Genomic DNA, 13,147 nt, shown 5'->3' on the forward strand with positions numbered 1-13,147 from the left:
ACAAGTCATCGTGCAGTGACTAGCTACAAAAAAGGGGCCGTTACGATAATGCTAAGCTTAGAACACTGTATGATAAAAGCATACTTTTATCAGAAGAAATCGTCCCGGGAAATCACCATGGAAAGCGTTTGATACTTGTGGGCGGGATATTGAAGGAAAAGCGCCACTATATAAGCACGATCATGCAACAGTTTCTATTATTGAAAATGCACGGATACATAATGCACAATTAGTGAAAATATTCTTAGAGAAACAAGAAGTCGTGCCGTACTCGTCATATTCACCAAACATTACCCCTTTTCCTTCCCTCAGAGGTCGTTAGCGATCGTTAACCGATCGCTTACGATACGTAGAGTGGCGTCCCTGAGGTGCTAATCCTTAGCTGACAATCTACCTGCATCATAGGTAGTAGCATCGAGAAAGTTTCTCGGTGAAGAGTGAACTACTAATGGCCGCTACATGTCGGGACACCTTGGGAGTCCCCGGAGCTATCGACGATGGGGTGATTTGACTCTAGCTCTGCCAAGGTAGTATGTGTGGTGTATACCAGGAGCCAGGCCCTTAGGGATCATGGTCGGGTAGTGTGCATTGAAACATATTTATAGACCGCGTTGCTCCGAGTGAGCGCTGATCCCTGTAGGTCAGGTCGCACGGAACTGGGGCAGGGGCTTTGTCGCCGAAGGTAGACTCGTTCCTGATTATTCCAGCCTGCTCCCTTGTACATGATGCGTCGGTAAAACTTTTATGGAGACAAACAATTATAAAGCTGAGGAATGTAGAAGGTTTGCGTGCAGCACAAAAATGAACCGCTCCCCACTCGACGAGAGACCGGAATGCGCACGGCCAAATAGAGAAAACTCGCAGAATGATACAATACACGGGGCAGGGACGGCAATCCCAGTATCATGTAGTGCTGCAGTTCCCGAAAGAAGCAAAGCGGAAACCGCTGAAAGTGGGCAGATGTCTTCAAATATAAGCCAAATGAGAGCGCAGTCAACTGTCCTTGCGAAAGCCAAAGAGGAATGGGTTATCAGAAAATAAGCAGCAGCTGTGAAGTGCATGGGGTCGGTCGGCAACGCTTCTACAGAAAAACATCAGCGAAGATGTGAAAAATGAGCTTACGGAACTGGAGGAACTCTATGATCGCATTTCCTTCTACACGCGGACAAGGAGAGCAACAGAAGGTGTGCGAAAAGCAGAAACAACCGCGCCCGCAATGAGAGCATGGTAAGCGCAAAACAGATCGCAGATAACCTGTTCCAGAGTGAAACTGAGCGAGATTTCACCCAGGTAGTAAAAAAAACCCTCTGCCTAAAATTAAAGCGTAGTAGAGCACTAAAAGACGAAGGGAGGTCGTCTAGCTCTCTTTATTAAGCCGATGGGAGGCAAGACCTTTACGGAAGTCACGAAATCCGTTATAGGATCAAGCTTGAAGATAACAGCGCAGAAATGTGTTCCATTCGGAAAACGAAAGGTTGTGAAGTCCTCGTTGAATTTGGTCAGAGGACAAGAAACAAAAGTACGTTCTATACTGTGAAGGGGTTATTGGGAAAGAAAGCTCTGACCTTTAGCCCAGAACCAATATGCTGCTAAGAAATCCGATATCTTGACTACCCCACAGAAAACAATGACCGGAGGCGAGTATAGCCGGGCAAAAAAGCATAGATAGCAATGAGGGCGGATGAGTTTGTACGAAAAGGATCTCAAACACCATTTGTGAGGCAGGAGCCTGCGAATGAAATCTATGTAATTATGACCGTCATGGGACCTCAAGTAGTAATTCTCCATGGACAGGAACAATGGTAGGATATAGGCATACACAAGATGAATGGAACAAAAAAGTTAGAACCCTTATACTAGACAAATATTGAATAAGGGCATTGGTGGGTCTAATAGCCAGTCACTGTCCTCTACAAAACCTTCTGGACATTATGCGGATCTCTAATGAAAACACAATGCCTAGATTTTGTATTGAAAAGGACGAATGAGCCTCCCAGATGACATTGGAATGTCTTGTCGGAGTGCAACCGCTCATGAGTTACTAACACAGTTCGCTGTGGAAGTAAACTAGTGCTAATCAATGAAAAGTACCGGAGCAGGGACCCGGCTTCATGGCACCCCGACTTATCAGAAGCCACTGCCATTCTGCCCGGGGAGATAGCTTTATCTGATTTCGGCGTTTAGGGATGACGTTTTTCAGTGTCTATCTAACATCGAATGAGACGATGCCGAACTTTCGACGCAAACTTGATGCGATAGAGGACGCTGTCGGCATTATGGAGGCGATCGGAACGGGCTCCTAAGACTATGATCAACACACACTCTCTATATATGTATTCGAACTGTTGCTATGACACCAATAACTGTAATTTCATGCCATCGAACGCATCTTTGACAAGCACATTTGCGATATTTTTGGAATTATCCTCAACCAAGCTGATTTTTTAAGATTTATGGCGCCAGCGACGTTAAATCTTGCGGCTTCTCATGGAGACATTTTACTTTTTTACATTACCTTTCTCCATTTTAAGAAGCCGTTTGAACGTGTACCGCCCATGCTGATCTGGTGTGCACTTAATATTGGGTTGAGGGAAAAAGTAATGTCATAATTGTGATCGAATTTTAACGCTTTATTTAACATACTTAGAATTATCCGATTTAAGTCAAATATGCGGCGTTTTGTTCGCAAACTTATTGCCATTTAGAAGGCAACTCCATTATCCCCGTCTTATAAAACCCCCCTCCTTATTTGCAAAAAACTCGACAGCCAGTTTCCGCAAGCCTCTTTTGAGGCGAACTTAGTAGCACCAAAAGCGTTTTGCATGGACCGGAAGAGATGGTAATCACTTGGTGCCAGGTCCGGACTTTATGGTGGGTACGATAGGACATCCCATCCGAGCTCCCGTAGCTTCTGGCGGGTCATCAAAGATGTCTCAGGTCGAGCGTTGTCCTGGTGGAACAGAACACCATTCCTATTGACCAATCCTGGCCGCTTCTGGTCAATCGCCTGCTTCAAACGGTCGAGTTGCTCACAGTAGAGGACCCAATTGAGGGTCTGGCCATAGTTGAGTAGCTCATAGTGGATGACTCCCTTCCAATCCCACCAAACACACAGTAAAACCTTCCTGGCCGTCAATCCGGGCTTGGCGATGGTTTGGGCCGGCTCGCCGCGCTTTGACCACGATCTTTTTCGCTTGAGATTTTCGTACGTGATCCACTTTTCACCACCAGTCACCAACCGCTTCAAAAGTTGGCCTTCTAGCCCTTCATCTAGGGCTAGAGGAATTTGTGGGTTTATCCACCTTACTAAAAAGCCCGAGTTCAAAGTAAGACAAGTTCACCAAAACCTTCTGGTGTTTCTTTCGATGTTCATCAAGGATGCTCCCTTCCAACACTCTTCTTCTTTCTGGTGACCAACACTCTTACGTGAGATATACATAGCGTCCAATGCCTTATACGCTGCTCTTCAAAGATGATGTTTTTCTAGAAATTCCCAACAAAGCTGGTCTTGCCGAAAATTGGGATTGATCGCTTCATGTTGCAAATCTGAAGAACTCAGAGTTTCTGATGACTAACTTCGAAGGGGTAATAGTCGACAATTGTGACCTAAACGGAATTGAGCTCCTGCTTCATGAAATTACTATGTGCATCGACATACGTTCTAGATGAGGACTTTCCCGATCAATATTGCATCGCTACAATCGTGATGATGGTTAGCGATGAGTGTCTTTGATGCTATCCATGCTAATGACAAGTTGCTAGAGAAAATTGGACAAAGGCCGACAGAAACAACTTCTCAAGATTTGAAAATTTCTTGATTAGACTAGACGACGTAAATTGGTTAAAACCAATCTCGACAAACTGATCGTTTTCCAAACAATCTAAACAATATTCAGCGAGATGAAATCAATGTACCGTAAACCATATGCCAACCATTCAAGACGATAATGATACAATGCAGGATTACGATAGCCTGTAAGAGGCAATGTGTTCAACATTTCGCTCGCCGGTGACTATTACTTACGCTGATTTGACTCAGGAACTTACGACATGCTAGTGTTCTAACCACTGTGCCTTCCGGACACCCAATTCGACTATTACCACAATAAAAAAACACAGAGTACCACGATCTGCTGAAGGAACATGTCGATTTAACTGCTCTTTCCGACACCAGAAAAGTGATAGCCTGGTTATGCAAAAACTAACTTCAACGCTGCCCGAGGAAATCATTTTTGTGAATGATCCACAGAACCAAGAGACGTTAAATTGATTTTGAAGAAACTCTTGAACAAATTGAACGATTCTTCGGAATCGACGCGGAAGAAGCCAAAAGGGAATCGCGTCCAGCAGAAGCAAGATATGAGGAGTTTTGTTAGATAATGGTCCAACAAAAACCAAACAGACAATATGAAGTGAAGATAGCATCGTACGTTAATGCCCCAGATTTAAGAGGGATGTAAGCCGCTATAATACGCGCATTATTTGGACTTGCTGGGGCGGAAGTAACTGATATAACAGTGGTTATAGGCCATACTATTGCCTTTGCAAATTTGGCACCTATTGAAAAGCTGGCAGGATTTACGATGTGCAAGTATTTTGTCGCTGGCGCTGTTATACTTGGTTTCGCCATAGGTAATGCGTAGCCTCAAAAGCATTACCAAGCCGTCCGTACTCATCTGTACAGATCGCCCTTGTAGCCATGTAGAGACTTCTTGTAGTGCCATACAAATCCTGTGTATAATATGAATCCGCGAGACTAACTAGCAGCTCCCCGTGGTTTGCTTGGGGAAATTTCCTTCGTGAAACTGCTCGTAATGTGATTCGATCAGTCTATACGATGCAGCTTCCAAGGATCAGCATGATGCCAATGCCACGCAGCAGCAACACCTCTCTGCTATCTTTGCAAATGATGCTGGTGGTGCTGCTGTTGTGAAGACGTCTGTGACGAAAAGTCAAGTGTTGGGCATCATTAACTCCTTCCATATTATCTGTCCGTTACCTCGGCAATCGGGCATGATTTTCTCTGGTGCCTGTAGTATAGTTCATCCAGAGTTACGCTTCTAAAGTCAGCAATATGGGGGTGTAGGACAGTTACCTACCAAAAGTAGGACTTTCTGTTTCGTTAATTCGCAATCCCAAGTACATATCCATTTAGTGAAAATATCAACGCTCATCTAGGCCTTGCGATTACTCTCATAAGCTGGTAGGAGCCATATACCTTTAAAGCATTTAGGATGTTGAAATTTCGTGATTACAAGAAGCTTTTTTTAACAGCACTACTCATGTTGGTTACCACCATCACAGTTACTTTTGCTTTTGATAACTTTCCTCCCGTGCATGTTCCACCTTGTCTAGGGCTTAGTTTATATCTAAAGCAACCTAGTTTTATCCGCATTAAAAATTTCTTCATCACTAAACTTCTCACGTAAATTAGCTCACATTTTTTCTAACCAATCGCTTACATCACTCTATTGAATTGCTAAGGATTCTCCGACAATCTTACCGAAGACGATATTGTGTTACTTTAAAATGGTTTATCCAACTCATTGAGCAATTGAAGTTAGAGATATTCTGCTCTTAAGCAAAAAGCTTAGCTTTTTCTTGAAGCAACGGTTCATTTACGAGTATTCCCTGTGTAGCTGTGAGCTTAAACCACTGTAATAGTGCTTAATCTACTTGTCCTTGAGTGGTATCTCTGGGTTCTATCTTATCTTTATCGTCGATATTGTAGAATGAGATACACTGAATTCCCTCATCAGAGCTACCTTTGATTTGCCAACTTCTAAACGGTGTAATACTGCACCTTTTTCAATTGAGAAACTTTTTCGCTTTGCGGAACTCATTTTAGAGCGTAACAGGTCCTTGACCTCAATAAATGAAAAACATATTGCCGAAACACGAGCGGCGAGTTATTGTTTTTGTATAAGTATTTTGAACGAACGATGGGCGTCGTTCTGACCGGACGATTATTAAACAAGTCGGGAAACCGGAAGCTTGACGCTTCAGGTATAAAAGGTTTTGTATTTCCCTAAGTGAGAAACATAACACAATTCTCCATTGGCTGACAGCATTGACTCGAGATATTTAAATTGCTCAGTGCTGTCAGCTTCAGTAACTTTCCCAGAACTGAGTGAATTAAATATCTCAGGGCAATGCAATCAGTCAATGGAGAACTGTATAATGAATTTGCTTCACGCATTAATGCGACCTGGATGAAGTGGCATTCCACAACTTGTGTTCTTTATGGTCGACGTATCAGCGAACGTCTCAACTCAAATTTACCGCAATGTCACCCGTCTGCCGCTTTCTATAGTTCTGAGCGTTGGTCGAAATGAGGATATCCATGATCGACATGGGGTTGAACCGATCGGGGAAAAACTGTGAGTGAGGCGTTTTCGAGTGTATGGTCCCGTAATTCGCGCTAACGGGAATTCACTTGCCAATATTGGTCTGAACATCAAAGTCAACGGTAAGCGACCAAAAGGCCGGCCGAAACAATGGTGGCTTGATTCGCTGGATGGAGATTTAAAAGCCTCGCGATTACATCCAGATCAGGCAGTTGATAAAGAAAAAGAAGATGTGAGGAGCGACTTGTGCATAACAGCTAAAAGTTGGTAATATACTATTAGTAAGTTTATTTGGGCAGATATCGAGGATATGGGACATTTTGAGGTCTAGATTTCATCTACTCGCACCACCCTGATTTTTTTTTTAATTTTTAGGTAGGCTATTTGCTCTCTTACCGGATCATGGACCTTGGTCAAATGGCTCTGAATTTGGAAAGAGAGGCAAGTAGAGTTGAACTGAAGACAAATACCAACAAAACTGTGTATTAATGGGCAGAGCATCGAAGACGTCGATGAATTTGTATATCTTGGAAGAATGGCTTCTGCCGATGGTGGCACCGAAATGGATGTTGCCCAACACATTGACAGTGCTAGACCCGCTTTCGCTGACCTGTCTAAAATCTGGAAATACGGTTATCTCAACGTCAAGATCAACGTGAAACTGTTCTGTGCTAGTATTCTTTCTGTGTTGCTACATGAGAGTAGCACATGAAAAGTGACCCATATTTTCATTCGAAGGCTCCAAGTCTTCTTCACCGCCTGTCTGTGTGGTATCATCGAAATGCGTTGGTCTGATACTATCACAAACGAGGAACTTGGGCGGCTCATCGACCTGCCACTTGTACGCATTATGACCGGCAGATGGAAGTGGCAGTGGATAGGTCACACTTCAAGGAGGGACGTCAATGAAGCGGAATTTACTCTCCATAAATGGTCAATGAGTGGATCGCCCCAAGGGCACTTGACAAAGAACAGTAGAGGAGAATTGCGAATCACGGAAAGTTGTAGTGGTGCTGAAGAGCATTTCAGGTAACCGCGCAGGCGCGTAGATGTGGTTGACGCGCTATACCCCACCACCCCACCCCACCACATATTGGGTTGGGGGAAAAGAAATGTCGTATTTGTTATTCAAATTTGACACTTTATTTAACATACTTAGAATTATCCGATTTAAGTCAAATATGGGCCGTTTTGTTCACAAACTTGTTGCCAGGCAACTTCATTATCGGTTTTATGGTCTATACCCAGTTCCTGGGCAATCGAGCGAGTGCTCACGTGCCGGTCTACTTGGATGATTTCGACGATTTTATCGGTTTCTACGACGATTGGCCTACCAGTACGGGGTGTATCTTCGACATCCACTGCACCAGAACGAAATCGATCGAACCAACGCTGTGCTGTGTGAATCATTACAGTATCGGGCCAATAAATTTCATAAATTTTTTCGGCCGCCTTCGTTGCATTTTTACCTCTCAGGGTAGTAAAAACGTAAAATATGACGAATTTCTTGCTTGGCGGACTCCATTTTTGACGCACTATAACTTGAGACTGAAACTTACGATCACAACACCGTCAAAGAGACACCTGTAGCACAGATTGTCGTCTTCAAATCGTCATATAGTATGCGATAAGTACAACACAAGATATGTTTAAGTGTCGCCATCTATTGACAAAATACGACATTTCTTTTTCCCCAACCCAATATATTAGAGCGGCGATGATGAAAGCCAGACGTGCTTGGCAAATCATTCTAATCGAATGTCATTTGTCCAAAAGTCGCAGAGATATTACATAAATTTCGCCTCCTCCACTAGTATGAATATCAAGCAAGTCTTCCTCTTGCAATGCGAGGGCGCCGATAGTTCCTTCTCCTCTTCTTACTTGAAGTTAGGTCCCCGGATTGAAATTGGACAAAATCGAAAAATATGGAACGAACTGTACATTTTACAACACTTTCATTGTAATCAAGTATTCCGTATTCTGGACTACTTGGGTTGCTTATCATCCGGGAGAAAACTAACATGCAAGAGGCCTTTAATCGCATCATCCAAACGTCTGTTCGTATTCTGGATATGTTTCCGACGATCATGAAAACAAGTCGTTCCATTGCTGATCTAATTTTGAAATACTTTGTGGCTGCGACAATACATAAACCTAACATCAAATAAATAAAAATAAATCTAATGATAATCGTTGGTGTAATGAAGCAAGTTTAAAAGCATATCGAAACCGTAGCGGTATGCTAGGGAGGTTAGTCCTCTGATTTGACTCAGGGACTTATTCACAACTGAGTCTACATCCAGACTATGATAAAAATCCCTCTGCTATCGGTGAGATCTGAACCGCGACCTGTTCTTACGAAAGTTCAGTGCTCTGACCATTGAGCCTGCGCAGGAGCAACATCTAAGTATCCTCAAAACAGAAGAAAGAATTTATTTTAATTCTTGCGCTTTTTGAGCGATGTCAAAAGATAGCCCTTCTCACAGTCCTTGTTCATTGCAAGAGTAAACATCTTCATTCTTAACGTTGACTCACTAAATAGCACTCGTTGTATTGCGATAATGATTCAGAGCCGTTGGAGTTGCATATTCCTCGCAGAATAAGATAAGATGTTACCCCTTTCAAGCTTAATTGACCACAAACAATTAAACGATGCTTTCACGCTTCACGATTGTTCATTGTTCCGTCTAAGCTGACTAATCGGCGTGCAGATTCCTCAAGTGCGAAAACCTAAAACATCCGATTGAAATATGAATGTGGAAACGTTTTGGACGAAGTTGTGTGCGCCGTGGGTTCAAAGTCCACTTTGACTACTTTCGCGCCAGAAAACGAGTATGATTGGAGCAAGTTTCAAGAGGAAATTAAATTTTGACAGAGGAGACGCAAATGGGCAGTGGTTTTTCGAAGTGGAGCAGCTCAGGATAGGGATAGTGCCCTCTCTGGCTAGATAAAAAAAAAAGATAAAATTTACGCTTGGCTTCGAAAACATCTACATTGCAGTCAGCTTGGTATTTGCCCAAATGCAGATAATCTACTGAACAAAACAAAGCTGCATTCTCCAGTCCCATTAAACCATTAAAATTGACAATCTCAGGTAAATTAGCAATCAAACTAATGAGTCGTCATCGTCCCCTAAATCTGCCTTCCTTTATCCAGAGTTATCGCGCGAAATGACTAATTAAATTACTAGAAAAGCTTCAACAGATGGTCAATGCGACGTTATCAATAACCACTGCAGCCGGGATTAGCCGAGTATATCGAAGCCATCCGTGTCCCTAGGTTCGCCTAATGTAAACTCAGTTATCAACTGTGCGACCTCGTACGTGTGCTTGCCACCTTCGAGCCTCACATGCGCCCCAGTGTTTGCCAATTCCAAACCTCACATGCGCCTCATCGAAGACCGTACAACCGCTTGGAGCGTGCCTCGAGTGATAAAAACGTCGATAAACAGATAATAGGCGAATTAGAACTTATCAGAACGAGTCCCACAATCGAAATTGACACGATACAGATCGTTCTAATGGATGGCGGGATGTGTCGCGCTGATAACGAGGGCGCCCGTCCCAAGCAGCGTTGACTCTCGCGACCCAGCCTGTCAGAGCTGCCTGTAAACATGCCTCCAGCGTACTTTGTTTTCGCGCGTTCCCACTCTGCATCGCAATACACCAATATCGTCCAGTCAGCCGAGAACGACTGAAAACATTAGCCCCGCCGCGAGCTCCCACATTAAGTGACTGCCAAAGGCTGCGTAGTTTCGAATCGCCGCGCAAACGTCTGCCCTCGACCGGAATGATAACAGCCGATAGTGCGAATGGCGCTCCCCGCGCTTTCAACAAACTAGCGCGCAAAACTATTCCGGGGAGGCGGTCTCAGGAATCGTGCTGGCAAAGTAAACACAGAGCTGTCGATTGTTTGCTGGGTGGGCGAAATCAAAGTGAGGCAATCGGTGACGTCCCATGCGCGCTGGACTCGAAACTTATCAATAGGAACGCTGGCGAGCGCGAAGCGCTGGTGCGGCGACAGGAGGCTGCCCGCGCGGACGGCATGCCATGGAAGGCGCCAAGCCCCACCGACTGTCCACCTGTCGCTGCATCACGTAATCCAGGTTCTTGTTTACATCGCCTCGCACCCCCCGAAAACTGACCAATCGGACTCCAACTGAAATTGGAATTGACCCGCGGCCCGCTCGACCGCACTCTGTTTACACGGCCCAGCGCTGCTTTATTTCCGGATTTTGCAACGGGCAAAGTAAACAAAAAGGTATTTTCGGCCCGTGAGCTGCACAGCGGCCCACTTCCGCGGCCGAGACGTCAAACCAGCTCGCGGCCGCGGCGGCCCGCTGACAACTCGCCATGTTCGCACAAAAACGGATAATGCAAAAAATGTACCTTTGACGTTGCGTCCGACACCTCCCGCATGATCTTCTCGAACTCGGCCGTCCCTTCGGCCTGTTTCTGCTTCTGCAGGGCGATTTTCTCGCTGAATTTGCGCGGATTCGCCATCTTTGATGTAGTCTTCAGGTTGCCTGCTTCGCGTTTTCTTTGCAATGGTGCTGCCGCCGTTGCCGCTCCTGCTCCCCGCTCGCTGCGCTTATTTCGTCTATTTCTCTGTTTTTTGCTCTACGCGCGACACAAAACGTCTCACCGTCCAACCATAACAAAAACTATGCGTGATGTTTTTTCCACTACTCGCCTCGCGCGACGACACTTCTTTTTTCTCTCTCGGCGTGATGCGTTTTCGATTTCAGAATTTTCGCTATTTTGTTTCCCGATGCTGTTTACGCCCGCACAAGTAAAAGCCACATGATAACGTGTCCGGTATGGAGAGGCGGCCGGGTGAGCACAAATTACACGTTCAATGCATTTTCACACGCGAAAAATTTGTTTTCATTGCACAGATCTCGCCACTGCGGTTTTATTATGACAAAAATTCAGCAGTTCTACTGATAAGAATTGAAATGACAACCTATTACACAATATGGCGGTCATGACTTCGTTCACGGAATGGGTTGCCCGATTGGTGGTGTGCAAAAGTCAGGTGGGTGCGTTTGGAAGGTTCGTCAGGGGCTCCATGTGGCATTACGTTTTGAAATATCAATGAATTCTGATAAAGGCGGAAGTTAAATATTAAAATTATCTACAGATGGATAACTCCCGACATTTTAGCTCTTTTCGCAAGGTTGCTTTATTTTTTTGTAATTATCTGTATAAGAATCGCGCCAATAACAATAAAAAAATTGTTAAATCGAAAATTCTAGACTCTGAATTGGATACCCAGTATCCAAGCAGCACCGAAATCTTTACCAAGTTCAGTTTTCTTTTAAGCTTCCTTTTTTATTTAAACAAAGGCAAATATATCCCAGCACAAGAATAAAAAGATTACCGGATTCACCTTTATAATAATAATCGTTGGCGCAACAATCCATATTGGATCAGGGCCTTGAAGTGTGTTAGAGCACTTCATTCAAGACCGTAACGGCACACTACAGAATAGCCTGTAGGAGGCAATGTGGTCAGCATTGCGCTCGCCCGAGATTATCACCCTGATTTGACTCAGGTACTCATTCACAGCTGAGTCGACTGGTATCCGACGTCAATCACGATGCAAATTCCATTGCCACCAGTGAGATTTGAACCGCGACCTTCCATATGACAGCCGAGTGCTCTAACCACTGAGCTATCCGGATACTTTACCTTTGGAATATTAAATTTTATTGCTTTTAACTTTGCGAGTCTCCACAGTATCACGACTAAGTTAATTTCTTCCTGCTCCTTTCTTATATTTTAATGAAGCAAGAAGAATTCGGGAGGTCATCATCACCATCAACGACACAATAAACGATATCCCCTCTAGACTTGGATTAGTAAGGAACTCCAAACATCCCAGTTTTGTGCCGAAGTCCACCAATTCGGTATCCCAAAATGCTGTTTAGCGTCCTGGCCTGTGCCATCATCTGAGGCAGGGTTCGCAACGTCTGCCTTTTCTATCGTATATATTGCATTTATAAAGTTTCCGGGCTGAATCATCCTTAGTAACCCGCCCACCGCAACTTATTATGCCGAATTTTATACACAACCAGACGTTTTAATTGAGGTTTTGTTAATAATTACGTGTGCTCTCTGTTCATAAGTGGCACTTGTAACTCAAGGTCCGGATTTCCTGGAACACCAAAACATCTATCATGCACTAAAAGTGCTATTTCTGAACAGGGAGCGCGCGTAATTATTATAATAATAATCGTTGGCGCAACAATCCATATTGGATCAGGGCCTTGAATTGTATTAGAGCACTTCAATCAAGACCGTAATGGGATACTTCAGGATTACAGTATCCTGTAGGAGGCAATGTGGTCAGCATTGCGAGATTATTACCCTGATTTCACTCAGGTACTCATTCACGTCAGTCGATTGGTATCCGACGTCAAATCACGAAACAAATTCCACTGCCACCAATGAAACGCGCAATTATTATTTGCTAAAAATAGTGCTTAACAAGTCTTGGTGTCTGTTTGGGGTCATAATCTTGTTGCAAGATGAATGACCCCAAACTTATTTGCAATTTCCTTTCGAAACCTTTCTAAGTTGAAGTTGCTCTAAGCCGAATTATTCTCTTACTGGATATTTTCCTTCTTCATTGGCGCTTCCGTCAATTTCCTATATAAAATTCAATCTCTAAGTCGAAAATTCCTTTTAGTCGAAGTATTTTTTTTTTTAACTTTTGAGGAAATATCTCATGCATTACAATTCCTTTAAGGAGGGAAAGGGTCGGAAAATCAATTTTAATTTATTTTTTTCTGATAC

The 13,147-nt window shown here is 43.9% G+C and overlaps 1 protein-coding gene across 4 annotated transcripts in view; it reads right to left on the reverse strand.

Annotated features, from left to right (window-relative positions):
• Positions 1-11,357, reverse strand: part of LOC119655359 (CREB-regulated transcription coactivator 3) — a 99,946-nt gene extending 88,589 nt beyond the window's left edge. For 2 of the 4 annotated variants that reach the window (XM_038061236.1, XM_038061219.1), the window contains exon 1: positions 10,736-11,357. In XM_038061236.1, the coding sequence (XP_037917164.1) occupies positions 10,736-10,849 (114 nt within the window). In that variant the 5' untranslated portion in view covers positions 10,850-11,357. The remainder of the gene's footprint in view (positions 1-10,735) is intronic. The other 2 variants (XM_038061243.1, XM_038061227.1) reach the window with 1 other exon arrangement.
• Positions 11,358-13,147: the final 1,790 nt, after the last annotated feature.

Source organism: Hermetia illucens, chromosome 1, assembly GCF_905115235.1.
Source record: "Hermetia illucens chromosome 1, iHerIll2.2.curated.20191125, whole genome shotgun sequence".
Lineage (NCBI taxonomy): Eukaryota > Metazoa > Arthropoda > Insecta > Diptera > Stratiomyidae > Hermetia > Hermetia illucens.